Source organism: Helianthus annuus, chromosome 15 (genome assembly GCF_002127325.2).
Source record: "Helianthus annuus cultivar XRQ/B chromosome 15, HanXRQr2.0-SUNRISE, whole genome shotgun sequence".
Lineage (NCBI taxonomy): Eukaryota > Viridiplantae > Streptophyta > Magnoliopsida > Asterales > Asteraceae > Helianthus > Helianthus annuus.
The window spans coordinates 50,720,717-50,743,193 of NC_035447.2; the positions used below are offsets into that span (position 1 = coordinate 50,720,717).

General features: G+C 36.3%; 1 protein-coding gene across 1 annotated transcript; it reads right to left on the reverse strand.

Annotated features, from left to right (window-relative positions):
• Positions 1–1,078: 1,078 nt before the first annotated feature.
• LOC110911541 (NADH dehydrogenase [ubiquinone] 1 beta subcomplex subunit 9) lies at positions 1,079–5,303 on the reverse strand. Its single transcript, XM_022156169.2, has 6 exons — positions 5,048–5,303; positions 4,891–4,932; positions 3,744–3,825; positions 3,523–3,578; positions 2,013–2,087; positions 1,079–1,339 (listed from the first exon to the last, which is right to left on the reverse strand). The coding sequence occupies exons 1-5, from the start codon at positions 5,171–5,173 to the stop codon at positions 2,049–2,051; spliced, it is 345 nt and encodes a 114-aa protein (XP_022011861.1). The 5' UTR covers positions 5,174–5,303; the 3' UTR covers positions 1,079–1,339; positions 2,013–2,048.
• Between the last annotated feature and the right edge of the window lie 17,174 nt (positions 5,304–22,477).

The window sequence follows — 22,477 nt, forward strand, 5'->3', positions numbered from 1 at the left end:
GCCACCAAATGATAAATCAAGTTTAACTAACTTAGACATTATTATCCAGAATTATTTACCAACTTATACATAACCGTATTAAAAAAATGTCTTGAATGTCTAAATTTTAGGTAACTTAGAAAAAAAAGGTTTCAAGTTTTCAATATGGTTAGATAAAAGGTTTGTTATTCGTTATTTTTTTAATATAATCAAAAGAACACGAACGAGCGTACATAAAAACGTAATCGGACATATTACCGAACGTTCACGAACGCAGTTGAACGAACAAGACCTTTGTTCGTGTTCGTTCGCTAAGCTAACTGAACGAAATCTTTTGTTCGTGTTCGTTTATTAAGCTAATCGAACGAACATAAACGAACTTCCCGCCGAACGGTTCACGAACTGTTCGCTGAACGTTCGGTTCGTTTACAGCCCTAGTTGGATCTCAAAGATGTCGCTAACATTCATAAGAGGAATAGGGGGTCGAGAAGATGGCAAAAGGCAGTCTATTTGGTCATAGAATCAGCATTATGGCGCATATGGAAACACCGGAATGACGCGGTACTCGATAATAAGCTGATTAATGGGGCTCGGATCAAGGAGGAGATCAGAGTGTTCGAGTTTTTATGGATAACGTATCGGAAAAAGGCTCACATGGAAGGATTGTTGTGGGTTCAATTTAGATTGTATAGGATTTAAAAATGTTTTGGTTGATGCTGTTGTGCAATTTGGTGTAAGTTTCCTGGTGTAACTTCTGTTAACAGTTGGTTAACTAGAGCCGGGGGTCTCACTGGAAGCAGTCTCTCTATTCCTACAGAGTAGAGATAAGGCTGTCTACATCTACCATCCTCGGACCCTACCTTAGCTTTGCTATTGGTGGGATTTAGTGAATATGATGATGATGATGATTTCAAAAAAAAAAAAAAAAAAGAATGGTTATTGACCTAACCGGTTTTGACCAAGTCAATCAATAACCAGTTCGGTTAATAACCAATATGAAAAAAAAACCAGTTAACCTGTATGTGCACCTTTAGGTCACATGTTCAATAAAAAATCTACAGATTCAATTTAAGAATAAGAACATTGTTTAGACAATTTATTATCTAAAACACAAGATAAATAAAGTAAGTTTAAGATCCATCAGCTTATTGATAGCATACAAGCATGTAAGTTTTGCATAGAAGTTGCCAAAATGGGAAGAAATATTGCAAGTCAGTGATAAAGAAAGTCATGGGCATCAAATTGGGAAAGTTATCAACACTAGGTGCTAATCAAAACACATTCAAGAAAACATTTCATACCGACGACAAATCGTCATTACGGACAAAAAGTAATACGAGGCACTTGCTTCTTGAGTAACCTGCCAACATATAACAAATTGCAAAAGTAAGCAAAAACACGAGATTGAATGTCCCGTTAATAGCATAAACCAAAGTGATGTTATGCACTTCTCTTTAACTTAAGTGACTGCTTGAGCATATACCAAAAGAACGTGTTTGTGTGTGTGTGGAAGTCCGAAGTCATTTTTTTTGGAAGATAATTTTTAAAAATTTTAACTAGCAAAAAAAGGTGTAGAAGTCCTTAGTCATTCCAAGTGCATTCACATGCATAAAGCCTTCTAACTCACCTTATATAATAATTTTGCCCGTTAAAAGGTTTGTGTTCAGCCAAACCAAACCGGACCACTTTGACCCCTTAGAAAGGACCTGTTTCGACCAACTTTTTTCCATTTCTAGTTTGGCCACTCTATTAAGCTTATAATGATCATTGACAAGCATGTGATTAAGCTTCAGAATTTGCAGGGGGGAAAACTTTGTGCTTAACATCGAAAATTACAATTACAAAAAAAATAATAATAAAAAAAATACACAGTTATTATGAGCCAGAATGAGCAAGTAGAAGACAAACGTAAAAAAACAGAAGTTTTATGGAATCAAAAGTCCATCTGTTAGGGAGATCAGATAGATGCCTGGAGTTTAATTCTTATTATATAGAGAACAATTACTGAATGGCATAACCAATTTGGTTCTAACCTTGATTTATTGCCATGGAGCCCATATTGCTTTCAGCTAATGATCCTCTCGACCATAATTATAAACTATCTCAATCTGCAGTAACCACAAATTTAAGAGCTTTAGCACAAAGAGCACATAAATACTGATCATGGAGCCTGATTATTAAATGCATGTAGATGTAGGATGTCACGTTTTCCTAGCATATCCATATGTGCTAGATGTATTTCTTATAAATGTTGCTAAAAATTCACAAGATATATGATAACAATCTAGAAACAAACGTGAACGTGCCAATGATGAACCATTCAAATACCAATTTTGTCCTTTATTGTACTATACTATGTTCTCTAGAGCACATGAGAAAGATCATAAAATTCTTGTTAGTCTGGATGGTTTCATATTTCGAACTTGAGACCTATGAAGCAAGTTGCAAGGGTTTAAAACACAAAAAACGAGATCTTCTGCATGCCAATTAAAATTGCAGAAGAAACTGGACTGAAAATACAAATAGGCCTGTAAATGAACCGAACGAACATGAACAAAGGCATGTTCGTGTTCCTTCATTTAACTTTAACTGAACACAAACACGAACACGAACACGAACATATAATCGAACACATTTTTTTGTTCATGGTCGTTTATTAAGAAAATGGGCATGTTCGTGTTCGTTTAAAACCTAAAAGAACACGTAAACGAACATAAACAAACTCAAACGAACATAATTTAACAAACAATAAACAAACCAAATGAAAATAACATAAGAAACATCAATGAACACAAATAAACATAATTTACTAAACATAAAGCACTTTTTTATATAAGTTAGTGATTAATTAAGATAAATTCCAATGGAAATTCATTTTTATTACTAGAAAGCTCAATTGCCAATTAGTTATATTTATATAAGTAGATAGAAAGTTCCTTTTATGTTTAATATTTATACAAATATAACTACTTATGTATTTAAATTGAAACGAATGTAAACAAACTAACATAAACAAATGTAAATAAAAGAACATAAATGAACACTAATGAACGAACATAAACGGACGTTCACGAACATAAACGGACGTTCACGAACATGAATGAACAAACAAAACGTGTGTTCATGTTCGTTTGTTTAACTAAATGTACAAAAAAATGTGTTAATACTCGTTTGTTTAATTAAATGAACAAACATTTGTGTTCACGATCGCTTGTTTAATTAAATGAACAAAAAATTGTGTTCATGTTCGTTCGTTTATTAAATAAATAATCGAACATAAATGAGCTTCCCGCCGAACAAGTTAATGAACAGGTCATGAACGTTCGGTTCGTTTACAGGCCTAAATAGAAAAAAAAGGCAGCTTTATTCCTCCTTTTTATTAGACTAAAGGGATAGTAATGAAACTTCTAACCTGCTTATAACATGTAACTATTTATCTTTCAGGCTAACTACCAAAAATGAGTAGTGCTTACTATGAGGATGGAAATATGACATTTGTATACAATATTAAAAAGCGTACTAATGAGAGGAGTAGAAGATTACCCCAGCAGGTGGTTCAGGGTTGCGAGTAAACTTGCTGCCACCAGGAGCCCATGGAACTGTTAAATAGGAGCAAACAAAAAAAAAAATTATTTCAGCCTTAAGACTTTTAATCAGATCACATAATTGAATAATAAGCAATACAACTGGGTAATAGTGCAATATTTCATTCCTTCCATGAGTCCATTATACCAAACGCAACCTTAAATTCTACTGGCACTTACCAATGTAAGGATCAGGATGGCGCCACTTGTTGTACTGTGACTCACCATCAGCAATCATTCTATCAATAGTCTCTATATCTTCCTGGACATATAAAACATAACGCATAAGATGCACAAATCAGCCAGATCTTAACATTGTGATTCACCCATGAGTTACAGTTCAAGAAGAGTTTCTAAATGGTGAAAAGAGGTAATGTATGTCCTTATTAATTTAATTAAATGTACTTATCAACCATGACATGCTTCCCATCTAAACAGAAAGAAACTCTGAAAGCTGAACTGCGAAAGTAATGGACCATCATGCATATAACTATATATGCAATGACCAGACTTCTGGATTGAACATTAGTAGCCATAAAATGGAACGCATTCAGGATTAAGCTAACAATAAGATGTATAACATGCAATGTGGCAATGTGCTACTACAACCAATAAAAGCTAAGCACCTTTCAATGCTTGGGAAATCCAGAAATACTTCTAACTTCAAAGTTGATACGCATTTCAACTTTGTAAAATTTGAAAACTACCATAAACTTTTTAAGAACTGTCTTTAAGAGAATGCTTTTCAATGTAGACAACTTGGTTTTAAAAAGCACCAGGCACACCTAGGCGATAAAGTCCCGAGCTGAGGCACACTTTATTTATACAGTTTTTTTCTTATTTTCTCATAAGTTTTTAACATCATCTACCCAAAATAAGTTATAAAGAAGTTTATATATATAATTTTAATATACAAACAACAACTATGCACAACCAAAAAACTATATGAAGTTATGAACAAACATCCTGATGCACAATCTATTAAGCCATACGCTTTTTTGTGCGCCTTGCGCCTGAGGCACGCCTAGTCTCACTTTTTTTAAACCAACTTACCACTGGAAAATTAGTGCTTCATACGAAAGTACGAAACAAAACTCTAAATCACATAATGTAAATAATGTTCCTAATGTTAAATGAACCATTTGAAAACACACATACATGTGAAGCACTGATAAATTCACAGTTAATAGAAACTAGTTCAGACTAATTCGAATAACATACTAACATCCACTCACTCTACCTTAAAAGTAACATATATCTACAAATCAGCAATATATGAATGCAAAAGTAACTTGTTAGGGTTTTACAAAATGCAAGAGAAACTAACCACATTCTTATTCGCATCAAATCTCTCACGAAGTGCATCAGCCTGAAACAAATCAAATCACAACAATTAAACCTAAATCGATCAATCGAGGATATAGATGATGATAGATCGAAAAGAAAACCCTAGAAAAAGGGGGAAATGAAATGAAAAGAAATACATCGGGGTAGAAGAGATGACGATGAACGGCCCAATTGAGAGTGTCTTTGAGAGCACGTCTGTAGAGGATTCTCACTCTCTCCTTCTGTGCGGCTCTCCGAGCCAGATACGAGGCTGCTCCGCTCATCGCTGGTTGTTTCTCTCTCACACACGCACGATTTGTGGTTCCACTGTGTGTTTTAACGACGTTTGGTGAAGACTGCGAGATGATACGACGCCGTTTAGATGATACACAAGTCGAAGAACTCTAGGTCATGTAACAAAAGTGCGTAAATGTAAAACCGTATTTAAACTAAGAGTTAATAGCCAAAATGGTCCCTGAGGTTTGCTCACTTTTGCCACTTTAGTCCAAATTCCAAAATTTTTAAATCTGGGTCCCTGAGGTTTGCATTTTGTTGCCATTTTAGTCCAAATTTCAAAAACTCCCTTTTTTGACTGTTGCAACCAACCTATTTTGTCCTTTTGTGCAGGGGTATTTTGGTCATTTTTATGAGTTATTATAACAAACTCAGATCAAGAACCCAGAATACCCCTGCGCAAAAGGACAAAATAGGCTAGTTGCAACAGTCAAAAAAGGGGGTTTTTGAAATTTGGACTAAAAAGGCAACAAAATGCAAACCTCAGGGACCCAGATTTAAAAAATTTGGATTTTGGACTAAAGTGGCAAAAGTAAGCAAACCTCAGGGACCATTTTGGCTATTAACTCTTAAACTAATATAGGGTTAGGTAGGGGTGAGCAAATTAACCACCATAACCGATATAACCGAACTACTAATAACCGATAACCAATATAACCAATGGTTATGGTTATGAAACTTTGTATAACCGCTCAATCGGTTATGGTTATGGTTATGAAGCTTTGGTTAACCGAATATAACCGAAACCGAACCGAACTTGTGATGTTAACTTTATATAATAGATTTGTGTTTTACAAAACCATATAGAGGGTCTTTACTAAGATAAAAGTATGTTAGTAACAAAATGATCTTGATGTAGATGTCATTTATTTTGATAAAGAACTAAGGTGTTATGGCCATAATTGTTTTTGTTTGAGAATTACCTTATTAAAAAGAACTCTAAATCAGTAGTTTAACCAAAAAGTTTAGACTTCGTTATCTTATAAAATAGGCTCAAGCTAAGTTCAAATCGTGCACAACCATATTTATTTCAAACCTTGCTTGGTTACTTAACCGAAATTAACCAAAACCGAACCATAACCGACTTCATAACCGATTAACCATAACCAAAGTTTGGTTATGGTTATGGTTACCAAAACTCCATAACCGAACTAGCGGTTATGGTTATGGTTAATAGTAAAAACCGACCCAAACCGACCCATGCACACCCCTAGGGTTAGGTATCTACTCTTTTAATTGTGAACACTATTAAACTAATAGTAGCTTTTAATTATCAATACACAAGTATAAATCAATAGTCAGGATTTGATGATGAAAATACACTAATGTGTTTTACGATTTGATATAAATTAATGGACAGGATTTATTCATTCAATTCACAAATACACTAGTATTCACTCTAAAATCTCACCTAATACTATCTTGGTATATTAATTAACTTACTCTCAATTAAGGGTTAAGGGTTCAAATCCCGTTGAAAATAAAAATAAAAACAAAAACAAACCATGTGTGATAGTGTGAAGCTGGATTTAGCCAAATGGTATTATGGTGGGTTAAATAGTTCATTCTTCGTTAGAGGTCGACGTTTGTGTCCAGCTAAAAAAATAAACATAAACAAACCGAGTGTGACAATGTAAAACCGCATTCAGCCCAATAGCATTTTGACGGGTTAAATAGTTTCATCTCTACTAGAGGTCGACAGTTCATGACCAACTATAAAAAGCGAGTGTTGTGTGTATTTTATTAAACGGGTGTGAGCTTTTTGCATCAAGTTTATATAAATACTTTGGAAACAAAATTATAGAAAAATGTATGATGCTAAAAGTCCTAAAAAAGATTTTACGTCGGATGGTTTCATTATATTATAGAAAAATGTATGATGCTAAAAGTCCTCAAAAAGGATTTTATATCAGATAGTTTCATTATATTTTCATGACTCGATAAAAATAAGCATGAATATCTAAAGTTAGGGGTGTTTGTTTTTCCTAAAACATCTGCAAGGGGCCAATGTCTTCAGGCGGGCAGACAAAAGACATTGAAGACTGTTTGTTTTTTTTATAAAAGAAGATCTGAAAAGTGCTTTAATTAGCTTAAAAAAAAGCATATGTCTTACTTCTTCACACACAATCAGATCTTCAAAACATCTTCCTCCTCTCTCTCATTTCTCTACACAATCAGATCTTTAAAACCCAGCACCACCTCCACTTCCACCTTCAACCCACCTCCACCGTCACCTTCAACCTCTCCGGCTTCTCTCTCTCCCGTCGACTCATCCGATTACACAGATCGAAGGAAGGGGGTGGTCGGCCGATTACACAGATCGAAGGAAGGGGGTGGTCGGCCGTTTCGTCGTCACGCCACCTGTGAGAGAGAGAGACCTGTGTGTGAGAGAGAGAGACATGTGAGAGACCTGTGTGATGGCGGAGGTGGTGCGGTGGTGGTGGCGGAGGTGGTGCGGTGGTGGTGGTGGTTGTAGAGAGAGAGAGAGTTCTGTGGGAGAGAGAGACCGTAGAGAGAGAGAGAGGCGGTGGTGTGATGGCGGAGGTGGTGCGGTGGTGGTGGCAGAGGTGGTGCGGTGGTGGTGGTGGTGGTGGTGGTTGTAGAGAGAGAGAGAGTTTGTAGAGAGAGAGCAGAGAGAGAGAGAGAGAGCTTGTGTGTGTTGTGTGTGTGAAGTTGTTTTTGAAGGAAAAAAACAAACCCTCTTCTCCTTGCAGACTGCAGACATTTGGACCACATCTTCTCTTGCAGATGCCTGCAGATGTGGTTCGCAGACTACAGACATTTTACATCTGAAAAAACAAACAGCACCTTATATAAATAGGGGCGGCTTTGTCACACCCCAACCGATGGCGGAATCATCGGGGCGTGGCACTGAGCGAAACAGATTGTCCAGAAATTTCCACAACAACTATAATATAAATTCAGTTTAAATGACACGTCCCATACCGTGTCCCAAATAAATAAACAAGTTATCATAGAAAGCAACTAGGCAAATAATTCCGTTCCGACAACTCAGATTCAGTTATTATTACAGACAATTGTTTATTATTTCTAGACTCCCTAGCCTCGATTTCATCACCACGCGCCTAAGCATCCTAGCAACTTAAGCACCTGTCACATACGTTAAAATAAAGTCAATACATATAATGTAAAAGTGAGCATACAAGTTTGATAATAGCATATAGAGTTCGAATAGTTTACGCATAACCAGGCACGTACACAGAGGGCAATGATGCATGTAAATTATCGACATGGACCTATCAATACCAATGACTGCGGGTTGACTGTCCGAGACAGTTCGCAATACATGATCACCACCGTAAATCATGCAAGTAGATTGTCCTTAACAACCCCCGTGTGAACGGGTGCTGAGTCCAAACTATAGTACTATGTTGCTAAGGCAGGTAGATAGCACTCCACGTGTAAACATAATAAACAACATTCATTCAGTCAAGTAGCACATGCAAATGGTTAGCGTTCAAATAGTTTGAATAGTGTGTTCGATTGTGATTTTGATAAGTAACGTATGTAACACCCAAAAGTGCTATAGCAAAAAGGGTTCGAGTATACTCACAGTGATTGATTATGGATTGAAGGGAGCGCTAAGAGTAGGGTTAGCCTGAATAGTTCGATAGCACAACAATGAGTAACGTGGAAATGCAAACAGGTGTGAATGGATCGAATAGGCTGGTCAATAGAACGGCAGGTTCGATCGAACGGTCTGTTCGATCGGCTGGTATATCCGATTGGACAGTCCTGTTCGATCGGCTGGTTGGCTCGATCGGCTGGGCCATTCGAGTGGATTGTTTCTTCCTCTGGTGTGTTTGTGTTTGAGGATTTGAACTTTTGAAGTTTTCGTTGCAGCATTTGAGAACACTGACGTGTTCCTACCTTTCAAGTCGATCGATCGAGCGGTTCGCTCGATCGGCTAGCTCACTCGATCGGCTAGCTCACTCGATCGGCTAGCTCACTCGATCGGCTAGGAACTTCAGAATTAGTCCTCAACTGAATGTCACTCGATCGAACAGTCTGTTCGATCGGCTGGCATTCCCTACTACGAACGAGTTGTGAAAAACGATTAAGTGTTGAAGAGTAGTATCTCATGATCCGAAGAGTCATGTTCCCCAAACGCAGTTCGATCGAACATCCCTTCCTTGATACTATGCTTCATGAAATTTTAAAGTGTGAGACCATGTGCTAGCCGATCGGCTGGCCCGGTCGATCGGCTGGTATTGTAACGCCCTGCGTTTTCAAACTTCCTACATTTAGAAACCTTACGTGAAATTCTAAATTTGGAAATCTTGTGTTCTTATAACCATTCTTTCATTGTAATCGTTGTAAAATACGGAACTTGCTTCGTAAATAAAACTTGTACATTACACTTTTTACCTAGTTAAATCATGTTTTATTTCATATTTCACCTTGTTACAAGTTAGGGGAAACATTGTTGCACATTATTACACAACTTAACTAACAAAATTACTCATTATAATGTTTTAAAAAAATAAAAAAAATAAAGAAATATGGCAGCCCCAATTCAGCAAAATTCAGCCCATATAGTTGGGTTTTGTGGGCTAGTTTCAAGGTGTAACCCCTTCTAAACACTTCTAAAGCCCAACCCATTGAAACCCTAATCCTTCCCCCTATAAATACCACTTATAACCAGCCTCCCTACCACTTTTGCAACCCTAAAAACTCACAAAACATCCACCAAACCGTAGCTGAAAGCAAGGGTTCGAGTAGATTGACACCCCTTCACGAAAATGAGCATAACTCACTCAATTCTTATCCGATTCACTCGATTCTTTTTCCTACTTGCTTGTATAATCATGGGGTTCGATTCCTAGACTTCTCCTTGGAGAAATCAGACCTGGAAATGCCCCGAAATAGTCCATAAACTTTCTGTTTGTTTTTATGTTCATCAAAGACTTGTTTAAACCTATGCAACTTGTGTCCAACACATCTCATACCTATGTCCTAATGCTTACAACTTATCCCATGGTTGGTTAAGCTTAAAAACAAGGTTGAGACATTTAAAATCAGAGGATTAAACCTCATAAACTTGGTGTTTTGTTTAGGGTTTTTAACCCACAAGTCATGTCAAACTTTGTCTTTGATACATGAGTGATTATGGAACAACTTGGGTTGTCCAAACATACAATCCTCACATGATTTGATGATTTCTCTTAGTTAGTGTGTATATTTCTTATTCTTTATTGTATGTTCATGACCCTCCTTGGTTGTTTTTTTTTACATCAAGTGTAGTGGTGAACACATAGAGGTGCCTAAATGGAAGACTTGATCTTCCTACCTCCTACATGACTTCTATGACATTTAGAGGTACCAAAATGAAGATTTTAATCTTCTACCTCATGCTTGAACTATTGGACATATATTATATAACCTAAATATATTATTCGAATAATCGAATCTTTGATGATGAACTAGTGTTCATATGTCGGGGTACTAGATTACATCATCCTAGACTATGATAACTTGTCACGATTCTAATGGAACCTTGTTCCATGAAAACATCTAAACTCCTTCGAGTTTCCTAGTGTCAAGAACAAGCATCATATGTACTAAATGATTATTTTCCATGTTATTCTCATATCTTATTTTTATGTTGTTTTAAACACCGAATCTCGACTCTAAACATACTTGAACTTTAACCCTTATACATTCGGACTCTAAATCTCTACTCGTCAACAATTGGATAATCGGAAAACGTATGCAAACTTTGTGAGTATACTCGTATTTCCCCTTTTTACTTTTACCACTTTTGGGGTGTAACATGTTTACCTATTGAAAACTTACACATGAACACTTTGTTAAACACATGAACGTTCCTATAACATGCTTGTATACGTGATGGCTTGATACTTTAAACTTGGGTTATTCTTATGTGTTGAACTTATCATTAACTTCGTACGAGCCAAACCTTGACATATGTAGCGCTATAGGATTAACGACCCGCCCGTAAACTTGAGGTTATGTCTTGAGCATATTGCGTTTTCTTGGTTTGATATGTTAGACACATGCCATATTTAATGTTATCTTGAATCATATGCTTGCCATGAGGAATTGTTCACACTTTTTATCTTATGCTATGTACGTACCAAACTTGTATACTCGCCTTTGCTTTTGCATTGAATTGTATTTTTAAACATGTTACAGGTTGATGATGATGAAATGAAAACGGATAGCAAAGATGCCTAGATACTCACTTAGACGTTTAGGTTTAAAGTGTTGTATCAATTTTGTTTATGTTATGTTGAACAATGTTGTTATTTGCTTTTCTTGTAATGTTTTGACAATTTATTTTGGAAATGAAATTTGGATTATTAAATTATTGTCACAAATAGCGTTATGATGTCTCGAGCAATCTTCACACTTCGTCTCATCCCGATGTTTCCGCCATTGGTTGGGGTGTGACAGATTGGTATCAGAGCCATAACTATAGGGAATTAGGAAAAGTAGGAATGCTTTAGCCTAGTCTATAGTTTTAGAGCCTTATTCTTATGTTTTACTTGAAACTACTTGCATGCTACCTTATTTGCTTTTATTTATTCTCTTTTGATCTTTTAAGCATATATGTCGCTTATGTGTTAACACTTGACATGCTATACTTGCTTTATTATGTGCTAATACATGTTTTATTGTCCCACTCATTATGTGCTATTCTTAATATGCTTCATTGTGAGTTTATATTTGTTGTTTATTCCTTTAACATACTCTTTCCCTCATGCATTTTACTCGACTATTCTAAATCCGTAAACACTCGAGACGAATTCACCAAAATAGGCGTGAAACCCACAATTTGGTGAACGACTCTCAATCTACATATTCTTTTTTTACACGAGATATCGCCATTAAGCTAGGAGTGAAATCCACATCTTAATGGTAAAACTCAAATTTCAAATTCTAGTGGACCCTCGTCAACATGTCGAAATTAAATTTTGACCCGACGAGTACCAACCACACTTAGGATACGAAATCGTCAAGTTAGGGGTGAAACCCGCACCTTGTCGACTAGTTCCACTCCTTGGTATTTTTTTTTATAAATCCCGCCAAGTCTCGAAACTTCGATTGATTTGGGACATGTAGTAACCGGAAGGGTAAATACCGTTAACCGACTTGTCGGCGAGAGTATTTTACCTATTAGGCCAAAGCATGCTTCTCAAATTCAAAAGACTTTTCGACCACTTTGGTTAGTCAAAGTTCCATTTGGAACACTCCAAACTTTGGTCAAACATGTGTTTCTATCGTTCATTTTATACGATGCAATCTTTCAACCTCGAGTTTACCTTTGATTTCTCTTTTCACACGCACAACATATCGAACCTTTTCGATACATTTATATATGCATGATTTTCATATAATTTAAATTCATATTCCTTGTAACAACTAGTGGAGAGGTATCATCGAGATTGGAGTGACTTCCTTACCTTGACGATTGACTCCAGCCCTCTTCCCTTAAAACGACCTCACCAACGAGTTAGGGGTGATTCCCTTACCTAGGTGATCGTTACCAAAACATCTCTTCAAAAATATCTTATTATGCAAACTCGATCATATTTTATACCCAAATTGTTTATGATTATTCAAAATACCCACTCATACCGATTTCAAAATGCATTGTTTTATCAAACGTACTTCTTATTCTACAATCTATTTTCACTCAACTCATATACGCGAAATTCATAATCATGTCTTAAAACGTTTTATTGCTCGAACTTCAAAACCTTACGAAATGCTACCTATCAATTTAATCGGCTCAATGAAACTCTTGCCCATGAACTTCATATTCGACTTAATCACTAAAACATGCTCACCTTCTACTTTTAATCAAAATCCAACCAACCTTTCTCAAATACTTATAAGATCTTATAGAAGTTATATGGTTGTTTTACCAAATACCCTTTTCAACATCAACAAATCATTTGTTAATTTTTTTAATCACTAAGTCCTTTTGCTAAATTTCTCTTCTAAGGATCCTAGTTTTCACAAGAACCTCCTAAATTCATAATTTCTTCTTTGATGAAACGAACTTACTTTTTAACGAAAACCTTTTTCCTACACCAATTTACAAAACACGTGCGCAAGAAGACTTCATAGGGACCGACCATTTTTTTTCGGATTACGTAAACCCTTTTAAACAAAATTAGCATTTCTATTTGTTACAACATACGTTTTGCATAACCAACGAGTACTTTATGTTCCTTTACATATACAAACTATATTCTACCTTTCAAACCAGGCTCAATCTAATTTTGATTCGATAAACTCAACGTTTTGTTGGAACAACTATACATGCACATCGTCATACACGTTTTAGTCGATATCTCGCGATAACACCATTTATATCGTTCGTATCTACATACTTAGCCTTTCTAATCCGCAATGCCTCAACGTACACTATATACGCAATAATTATTTTTTTTATAACTACACCTATGTTCATACGTTTTATGCTTGTACTTATACGCATACTACTTATACGTTTTACGCTTCTGCTTATACACATACTACTTACACGTTTTATGTTTATGCTCATACATACATGCGTATTCATACTTAAACTTATGCTCATACTTTCATCCTTACTCATGGTTCATACATTCGTACCTATACGCGAGCGTAACCTGAGGGATTCGCTTGTGTGGGTCCCACACATACTTAAACATGGACTTGCTTATATACTATATTCTTGTACGTACACATTCTAAACTTTTTATGTATACCCTGATTCATACACAACTAGTACAAGCTATGCGGACCATGCGACGATCAAAATAATCACGGGTGCACACGGGATTATAGTGATAGGCGTATGAGAACCATAGAGTGTGCTACTGCGTATGGTAATACACGAAACGTAACATGACACCGAAGACAAAACGGACGTAACGTGGTCAAAACATGGTGGATATGCCGCTGGTACTTCCTATATATAAGGGTTTTCACCACGTTACCAAACTTTCGTAAAACGTGCCATGAGAAATTCAGTGTGTTGCAGACCTTTTGGACCTAATACAACTTCACGCAACTCACAAACGCATTATATCCGATTATTCATGACGAGACTTCATCCTTAACACACTACGTTCATCTATCCAACACTTATGCTATTCACATACTTGTACTCTTTAAGAGCCATTCGTTCATTCTATACTCGTATTATTTTATACAAAACTCGTTCGCAATCCAGCTTGTTTAAACATTTGAGTCCTAACTTACCTCATTACCTATAAAATAGCCTCCCTATTCTTGATTCTTGTGTAACTATACTTAGTATCTCTCTATTGCTTTATTTAAAGTAACAAACCTTTTCGTTCCTCTCAATAAACAGGTTTTACGAAAGTATGATTTTTTATACTATCCTTAAAAACTTCCCCTTGCAAATCTACCTTGATGTTCTCCAAAATTTGGTACTTTTCAAAACTTTCAAACTTCCCAAGTTTCAATTCTTAATGATCACCTTTATGCCAAAAACTCTTTCAAGCCTTCCTCTTAAATAAATTTCGGGACGAAATTTCCTAAAGGAGGGGAGACTGTAACGCCCTGCGTTTTCAAACTTCCTACATTTAGAAACCTTACGTGAAATTCTAAATTTGGAAATCTTGTGTTCTTATAACCATTCTTTCATTGTAATCGTTGTAAAATACGGAACTTGCTTCGTAAATAAAACTTGTACATTACACTTTTTACCTAGTTAAATCATGTTTTATTTCATATTTCACCTTGTTACAAGTTAGGGGAAACATTGTTGCACATTATTACACAACTTAACTAACAAAATTACTCATTATAATGTTTTAAAAAAATAAAAAAAATAAAGAAATATGGCAGCCCCAATTCAGCAAAATTCAGCCCATATAGTTGGGTTTTGTGGGCTAGTTTCAAGGTGTAACCCCTTCTAAACACTTCTAAAGCCCAACCCATTGAAACCCTAATCCTTCCCCCTATAAATACCACTTATAACCAGCCTCCCTACCACTTTTGCAACCCTAAAAACTCACAAAACATCCACCAAACCGTAGCTGAAAGCAAGGGTTCGAGTAGATTGACACCCCTTCACGAAAATGAGCATAACTCACTCAATTCTTATCCGATTCACTCGATTCTTTTTCCTACTTGCTTGTATAATCATGGGGTTCGATTCCTAGACTTCTCCTTGGAGAAATCAGACCTGGAAATGCCCCGAAATAGTCCATAAACTTTCTGTTTGTTTTTATGTTCATCAAAGACTTGTTTAAACCTATGCAACTTGTGTCCAACACATCTCATACCTATGTCCTAATGCTTACAACTTATCCCATGGTTGGTTAAGCTTAAAAACAAGGTTGAGACATTTAAAATCAGAGGATTAAACCTCATAAACTTGGTGTTTTGTTTAGGGTTTTTAACCCACAAGTCATGTCAAACTTTGTCTTTGATACATGAGTGATTATGGAACAACTTGGGTTGTCCAAACATACAATCCTCACATGATTTGATGATTTCTCTTAGTTAGTGTGTATATTTCTTATTCTTTATTGTATGTTCATGACCCTCCTTGGTTGTTTTTTTTTTACATCAAGTGTAGTGGTGAACACATAGAGGTGCCTAAATGGAAGACTTGATCTTCCTACCTCCTACATGACTTCTATGACATTTAGAGGTACCAAAATGAAGATTTTAATCTTCTACCTCATGCTTGAACTATTGGACATATATTATATAACCTAAATATATTATTCGAATAATCGAATCTTTGATGATGAACTAGTGTTCATATGTCGGGGTACTAGATTACATCATCCTAGACTATGATAACTTGTCACGATTCTAATGGAACCTTGTTCCATGAAAACATCTAAACTCCTTCGAGTTTCCTAGTGTCAAGAACAAGCATCATATGTACTAAATGATTATTTTCCATGTTATTCTCATATCTTATTTTTATGTTGTTTTAAACACCGAATCTCGACTCTAAACATACTTGAACTTTAACCCTTATACATTCGGACTCTAAATCTCTACTCGTCAACAATTGGATAATCGGAAAACGTATGCAAACTTTGTGAGTATACTCGTATTTCCCCTTTTTACTTTTACCACTTTTGGGGTGTAACATGTTTACCTATTGAAAACTTACACATGAACACTTTGTTAAACACATGAACGTTCCTATAACATGCTTGTATACGTGATGGCTTGATACTTTAAACTTGGGTTATTCTTATGTGTTGAACTTATCATTAACTTCGTACGAGCCAAACCTTGACATATGTAGCGCTATAGGATTAACGACCCGCCCGTAAACTTGAGGTTATGTCTTGAGCATATTGCGTTTTCTTGGTTTGATATGTTAGACACATGCCATATTTAATGTTATCTTGAATCATATGCTTGCCATGAGGAATTGTTCACACTTTTTATCTTATGCTATGTACGTACCAAACTTGTATACTCGCCTTTGCTTTTGCATTGAATTGTATTTTTAAACATGTTACAGGTTGATGATGATGAAATGAAAACGGATAGCAAAGATGCCTAGATACTCACTTAGACGTTTAGGTTTAAAGTGTTGTATCAATTTTGTTTATGTTATGTTGAACAATGTTGTTATTTGCTTTTCTTGTAATGTTTTGACAATTTATTTTGGAAATGAAATTTGGATTATTAAATTATTGTCACAAATAGCGTTATGATGTCTCGAGCAATCTTCACACTTCGTCTCATCCCGATGTTTCCGCCATTGGTTGGGGTGTGACAGGTATGTCCGATCGGCTGGGCTGTTCGAACAGCCTAGCCGTTCGGCCAGCATCTCTGACCTGGTCGGCCTTTCGTCTAACACTTGGTTGTTTGGTTACTTGTCGTTATATCGAGGTAGTTTGATAACAAGTTGAACTATGATACCTTCGTTCTTACTTGTCTCTCCGGCTCGGACAGGAATCACCCAAATCCGTCCGTTGAGCGGTTCGGAACGTCGGCTTAGAGTTTAACCCATTGTCGGTGAATCCTCGTAGGTAGAACCCGAATCTTGAACCTTTTAACTGTTAGAATGATTAGTTAGTCGGTTCAAGCTCCGTTTCTAACGATTTGAAGGCATTGAGTGTAAAAGAGTTGGAAAGAAAGTTGGAAATCCTTCTTTCAATCCTTCACACCATGAAAATGTTTAGATCTATGATAGATCTTAACTTGTTTATGTGGAAATCGGTTAGATCTAAGCTATTCATGGTTGAGTGAGGCCAAAGTTTGATGTTCTTCAAGAACATCATGATGACATCACCCAAGAACACTTAGATCTTGGTGATTTAACGGTTAGAATCCAAGTTTTGAAAGATAGAAAGGTGTAGAATCAAGTAATAATAAAAAACGTACAAGATTTAGAGTGAAAACTTACCGGAGTTGAGAGAAATCTGAGAAAAGGTGAAGAATAGGAGCTGGCCGGTCAGAACTTTCCAAAAGTGTAAATGAAGACAATGACAGCCCTATTTATAGGCTTCCAAAAAGGTAAAGTGGCAACCGATCGGCCAGGAGCTCCGATCGAATGGGCTGCTCGATCGGCTGGCAAGATGCTAGCCGATCGGCTGGCCTGTTCGCTCAGGATGCCTCCTGTTCGATCCGCGACACACTTTGAGTATTTTGCGACGATTTTCGACGTTTCGATTTCGATGAACGATGATACGAATACGATAGGATTCCTAGTCAAATTACTTTCAGTCCCAACTACTATATCTACATAGAAGCATCTACATTTCACGTTTCGATGTCGGTTTCGATTGAGTTCGATTGCTTTTCGAGTTTCGATTCGATTTTCGATTGATTTGCTTGAATATCACACCAAACATAAAGTAAACACGCACAAGTAACACATAAGGCACACACACACGTATAACAATACCACAATTCGCATAATTCGAGTCTCGAGTTCGATGATTGATAGATCGGCTTGATTACTGATTAGTTAACTTTATCGCATTGTTACTTCCTATCATTCACAGTCGTAGATCGGTTCGCGTTAAAACATTCGATTACCTCGATTCTTGCTGATTACAACACTTACTCCACATAATACAACTAAAACATAAAATAGACTATCTACAGTCAAAGAAAGTCAAAGTTGACTTGGACTTTGACTTTGACTTTGACATTCGAAAACACGGGGTGTTACAGGCTTAGAGTTTAAGACGAACACAATTTTTGAGGATCTCATCCAAAAAAAGATTTAGATTTACACTTTCTTTTCATTAAAAATAAAAATAGACTTTTTATATTCGATAAATCACAACCAAAGTTGGGTCATTGGACCACTAAAATAACTGGATTTTTTTGGGCCGGTTCCCCCTCCTTAGCAGTTGGAACTTGGATCTGCTAGATTTTGTTTAAAAAAGATAGAGAAAAGTGTCCGGATAGTCCTTGTGGTTTGCCCTTTTTCACCTTTAGTCCCTAACTTTCTAAAATTACAGTTATAGTTCCCAACTTTTGCAATTTTGTTCTCGGATGGTCCCTAGCGTAAATGAAGGTTACTTTTCTTAGTTAAGTGTGTGTGAGATTACCTAAATACCCTTATTATTTATTTAAATATAAAATCCTAACTCACACCCCCCACCCTCTACCCCCTTTCTTCTTCACCTCTCATCAATCCACCAACATATCTCTCTCTACTCTCCCTCTCTCTCTCTACCCTCTCTCTCCTTTAAAATAACCACCCCCACCACAACCATCATCACCTCCACCTCTACAGCCAACATCACCTCTCAGCCACCACCACCATCACTGCCAAAACCAGCACCGCCGCTATCATCACCAGTGCCACAACCACCCCGCCACAAACACCCCCGCCGCCATTACCGCCGCCATCACCACTCGCCATCATTCGAAAATAGGAAAGTGAAACCTTAAATTAGTTGCAGAAATCGAAGGATTTTGATGGATTTAAGGGCCATTGATATGAAAAAGGTAAGATTAAGGTTGTTCTGGGGAGATTGGAATGAGAAGAAGAGGAACTGTTGTTGAAGATTATGTCCCTGTGGTTTTGAATTATTTGGTTGAATGATAACATATGCTACTGTTTGAATTTCGTATGTTAATACTAGGGGTTTTGAACTTATTTGTAGAAATCAAAAGATTTTGATGAATTTATATTAGTCAACTATGGGGTTTATCTTGTTAATGATATTATTAATTCAGTTTAGATGAGGATTGGGTGGGGAAGATGAAACATATGGTGGTGGTGGTGGCGGCGGCGGTGGTGGTGGGAGGCGGATGGAGTGGGTGGTGGGTCCCACATAAAATCTAAATATTAATTATATTTTTTTTTGAAACTATTTAGTTACTAATTTAACAGTAAGGACATTATAGTCATTTCACACTAACTTAACTGAGAAAACTAACCTCCATCCACGCAAGGGACCATCCGAGAACTAAATTGCAAAAGTTGGGGACTATAGCTGTAATTTTAGAAGGGGAATTGGCCTGTAATAATCCAACCTAGACCTTATTGGCCATTAATAATCCCACCTCAGAATATTCCCCACACCAGTCCCACCTTTCACATATTTTTCCTACAATGGTCCCCCGTTAAAAAAACTTAACGAAGTTAATCTTTTTTCCAAATTACAAACAAATTTTTTAGGGCTTTTGATCAGAACGGTGATACGAGTCTATTGATGTAAAACTTACTTCGAAATGGTGCTCCAAGTGACTTGATTTTGGTTAATTGGAAATTTAAACACCCGAATATAAGCATCGTTTTAATCGTTTGGAGCACCGTTTCGAGGCAAGTTTTACATCAATGGACTCGTATCGTCGTTCTAATCAAAAGCCCAAAAAAATCTGTTTGTAATTTGGAAAAATGCTTAACTCCGTTAAGTTTTTTTAACGGGGGACCATTGTAGGAAAAATATGTGAAAGGTGGGACTGGTGGGGGGATATTCTTAGGTGGGATTATTAATGGCCAATAAGGTCTAGGTGGGATTATTACAGGCCAATTTCCCATTTTAGAAAGTTAGGGACTAAAGGTGAAAAAATAGCAAAGCACAGGGACTACCCGGACACTTTCTCAAAAACATACAAAATCTAAAAATGTGTCGACTCACATATCGGAACCCGGGTGTTCTATAGTATATGGGCAAAGGTCTATACAAAGTTAATTGCCCGGATGGTCTCTGTGGTTTTACATTTTTTCACATTAGTCCCCACCTTTTAAAAATAGCAGGTATGCTTCCTATGATTTGTTATTTTGTTACTCGGATAGTCCCCTGAGTAGATGTCAGTTAGTTTGGAATTAGCAGGTATGCTCCCTATGGTTTGTTATTTTGTTACTCGGATAGTCCCCTGAGTAAATCTTAGGGGACTATCTGAGTAACAAAATGATAAACCATAGGAAACATACCTGCTATTTCTAAAATGTGTGAACTAAACGTGAAAAAACATGAAAAAATTAACTTTATTCTATAAAAAGGGGCCCTCTAAATTAGGGGTTGCTTACTTTTATACAAAGACGGGTAGGCCATGTATTCATCCGGTATGTATGGTTTGTTCGGTAAAACAACATTTATTTGTTTGATACATTCGTGAAGGACAACCTAATAAATCAATCAACGTGTTCGTTTTAAACGGTTTAAATGTTTAATTGGTTACTTTGTACCACTAATAGCCAAACACCCATTAGTTAGGCATATAACATTAACAGGAGCGCTTCCTAAAACCATTATTTTTCTATCATTTTATGGTGATGAAACAAAGTTGTTAATTGAAAAAAAAGGTTATCGTTTATAAGTTTTAATGAGTTCTAACCGAGATTTTAGGTGTCGCTAAATAAAATATCATAAACTAATGTTGAATTAGTTGCCCAAATATGAACTCAGTCTAAGGCTAGCTCGAATTGTGCATACTCTTTACACCTAACATTTTCTGGTTTAACCCACTCGCATTTGGTCATCGGTTTGGCTACAAAAAGCTTTGAACATCAACAAAGGGTTGATGCTAGATAGTCAAATATGGAAGGCGAACTAATACGTAAAGGGCTCGTGTGTCGTTTAACGCATCATGATAACCATAGAAACATTTTAGAAATTAACTAGAGTTATGCGCCGCCCGTGTTGCGGGGCGTGACACATTTATTTGGGTTAGTTATACATGCTACTTATAACATGATATAAAAAAAGATGCATCGAGTTAACCAAATAAAGAAAAACACTATCATAGTTATGATAAAGAAATAACTAAAACGATGGCAAGCGTGTAATTTAGAGTTGAGGGCAAAACAATAATTTGTCAGGATCAATTAGCGAGTGCTAGGCAGTTGTTTGGCACGAATAAAAACTAAATTGAGTAAACAAAGTAAAATAAAACACTACCATAGTTTTGCCCAAAAAAACTATAGCAACATTGAAATTTTTAGCTTGGGTAAAATCGTAATTTTAAAATGGAGGTAAAATAATATTTACTGAGGGCAAAACCATTTTTTTATTTTGAATTGGGGGCAAAATCGTAATATTTTTACTGAGGGCAAAATCGTAATTTTCAGCTGGGGGCAAAAAAAATTATTTTGAACTGGTGGCGAAATTGTAATTTTAAACTGGGAGCAAAATTGTAATTTGGCAGAATTGTAGCGGGGGGCAAAAGTATAATTTTTTTTTAACCAAGGCAAAATCGTAAATTTAAGCTGGGGGCAAAGCATAAATTTAATTTCTAACTGGGGGCAAGATCGTAATTTTAAACAGGGGATAAAATCGTAATTTGGCAAGGGGCAAGATCGTTATTTTAAACAGGGGATAAAATCGTAATTTGGCAGGACCTATAAATAACTATTTTATGAAAAAAAACAAACTTGGCCGCCACTTTTGGCCAGCCAAGAAAGACAACTATTCTCGTCGACAGACCAAACTTGTGTTTGTATGTATTGAAAATACAATCTTTTATTTTTTTTTTATCAATCTATGAAAAAACAAATAAAACAATTAGATAATCATCAGAGCCGTCTTCGAGAACTCTAAAAATAATTTAGGCCTCGAGCGAAATAAAAATTAGGCCCAAAATTATGCTAAGGGGAAATGAATTTACAAAAAAAGTAAGACCTTCGTGGTGGAGCCAAGCCTTAAATTTGAGACCTTCATGTTATCTTGAGATGGTTTTTCTCACTTCACCACCAACACTTATAAGTATAATAAATGAATGCATACATTAAATATATAATTTACTATACATATAAAAGCTTATAAAAACCCTTCGGGCCCTTTAAAAATTTGTGCCTCGAGCGACCGCACGGGTTGGCCGGCCCAAGAGCCGGCCCTGATAAT

Excerpts from the sequence above, each read along its gene's own strand:
- LOC110911541 (XM_022156169.2), bottom strand. The coding sequence starts at position 5,173 with ATGAGCGGAGCAGCCTCGTATCTGGCTCGGAGAGCCGCACAGAAGGAG. Across the intron at positions 3,579-3,743 it reads CCATCCTGATCCTTACATTG|TTCCATGGGCTCCTGGTGGC; the intron begins GTAAGTGCCAGT and ends CCTATTTAACAG. Across the intron at positions 2,088-3,522 it reads ACCCTGAACCACCTGCTGGG|ATTGAGATAGTTTATAATTA; the intron begins GTAATCTTCTAC and ends TGGTTACTGCAG.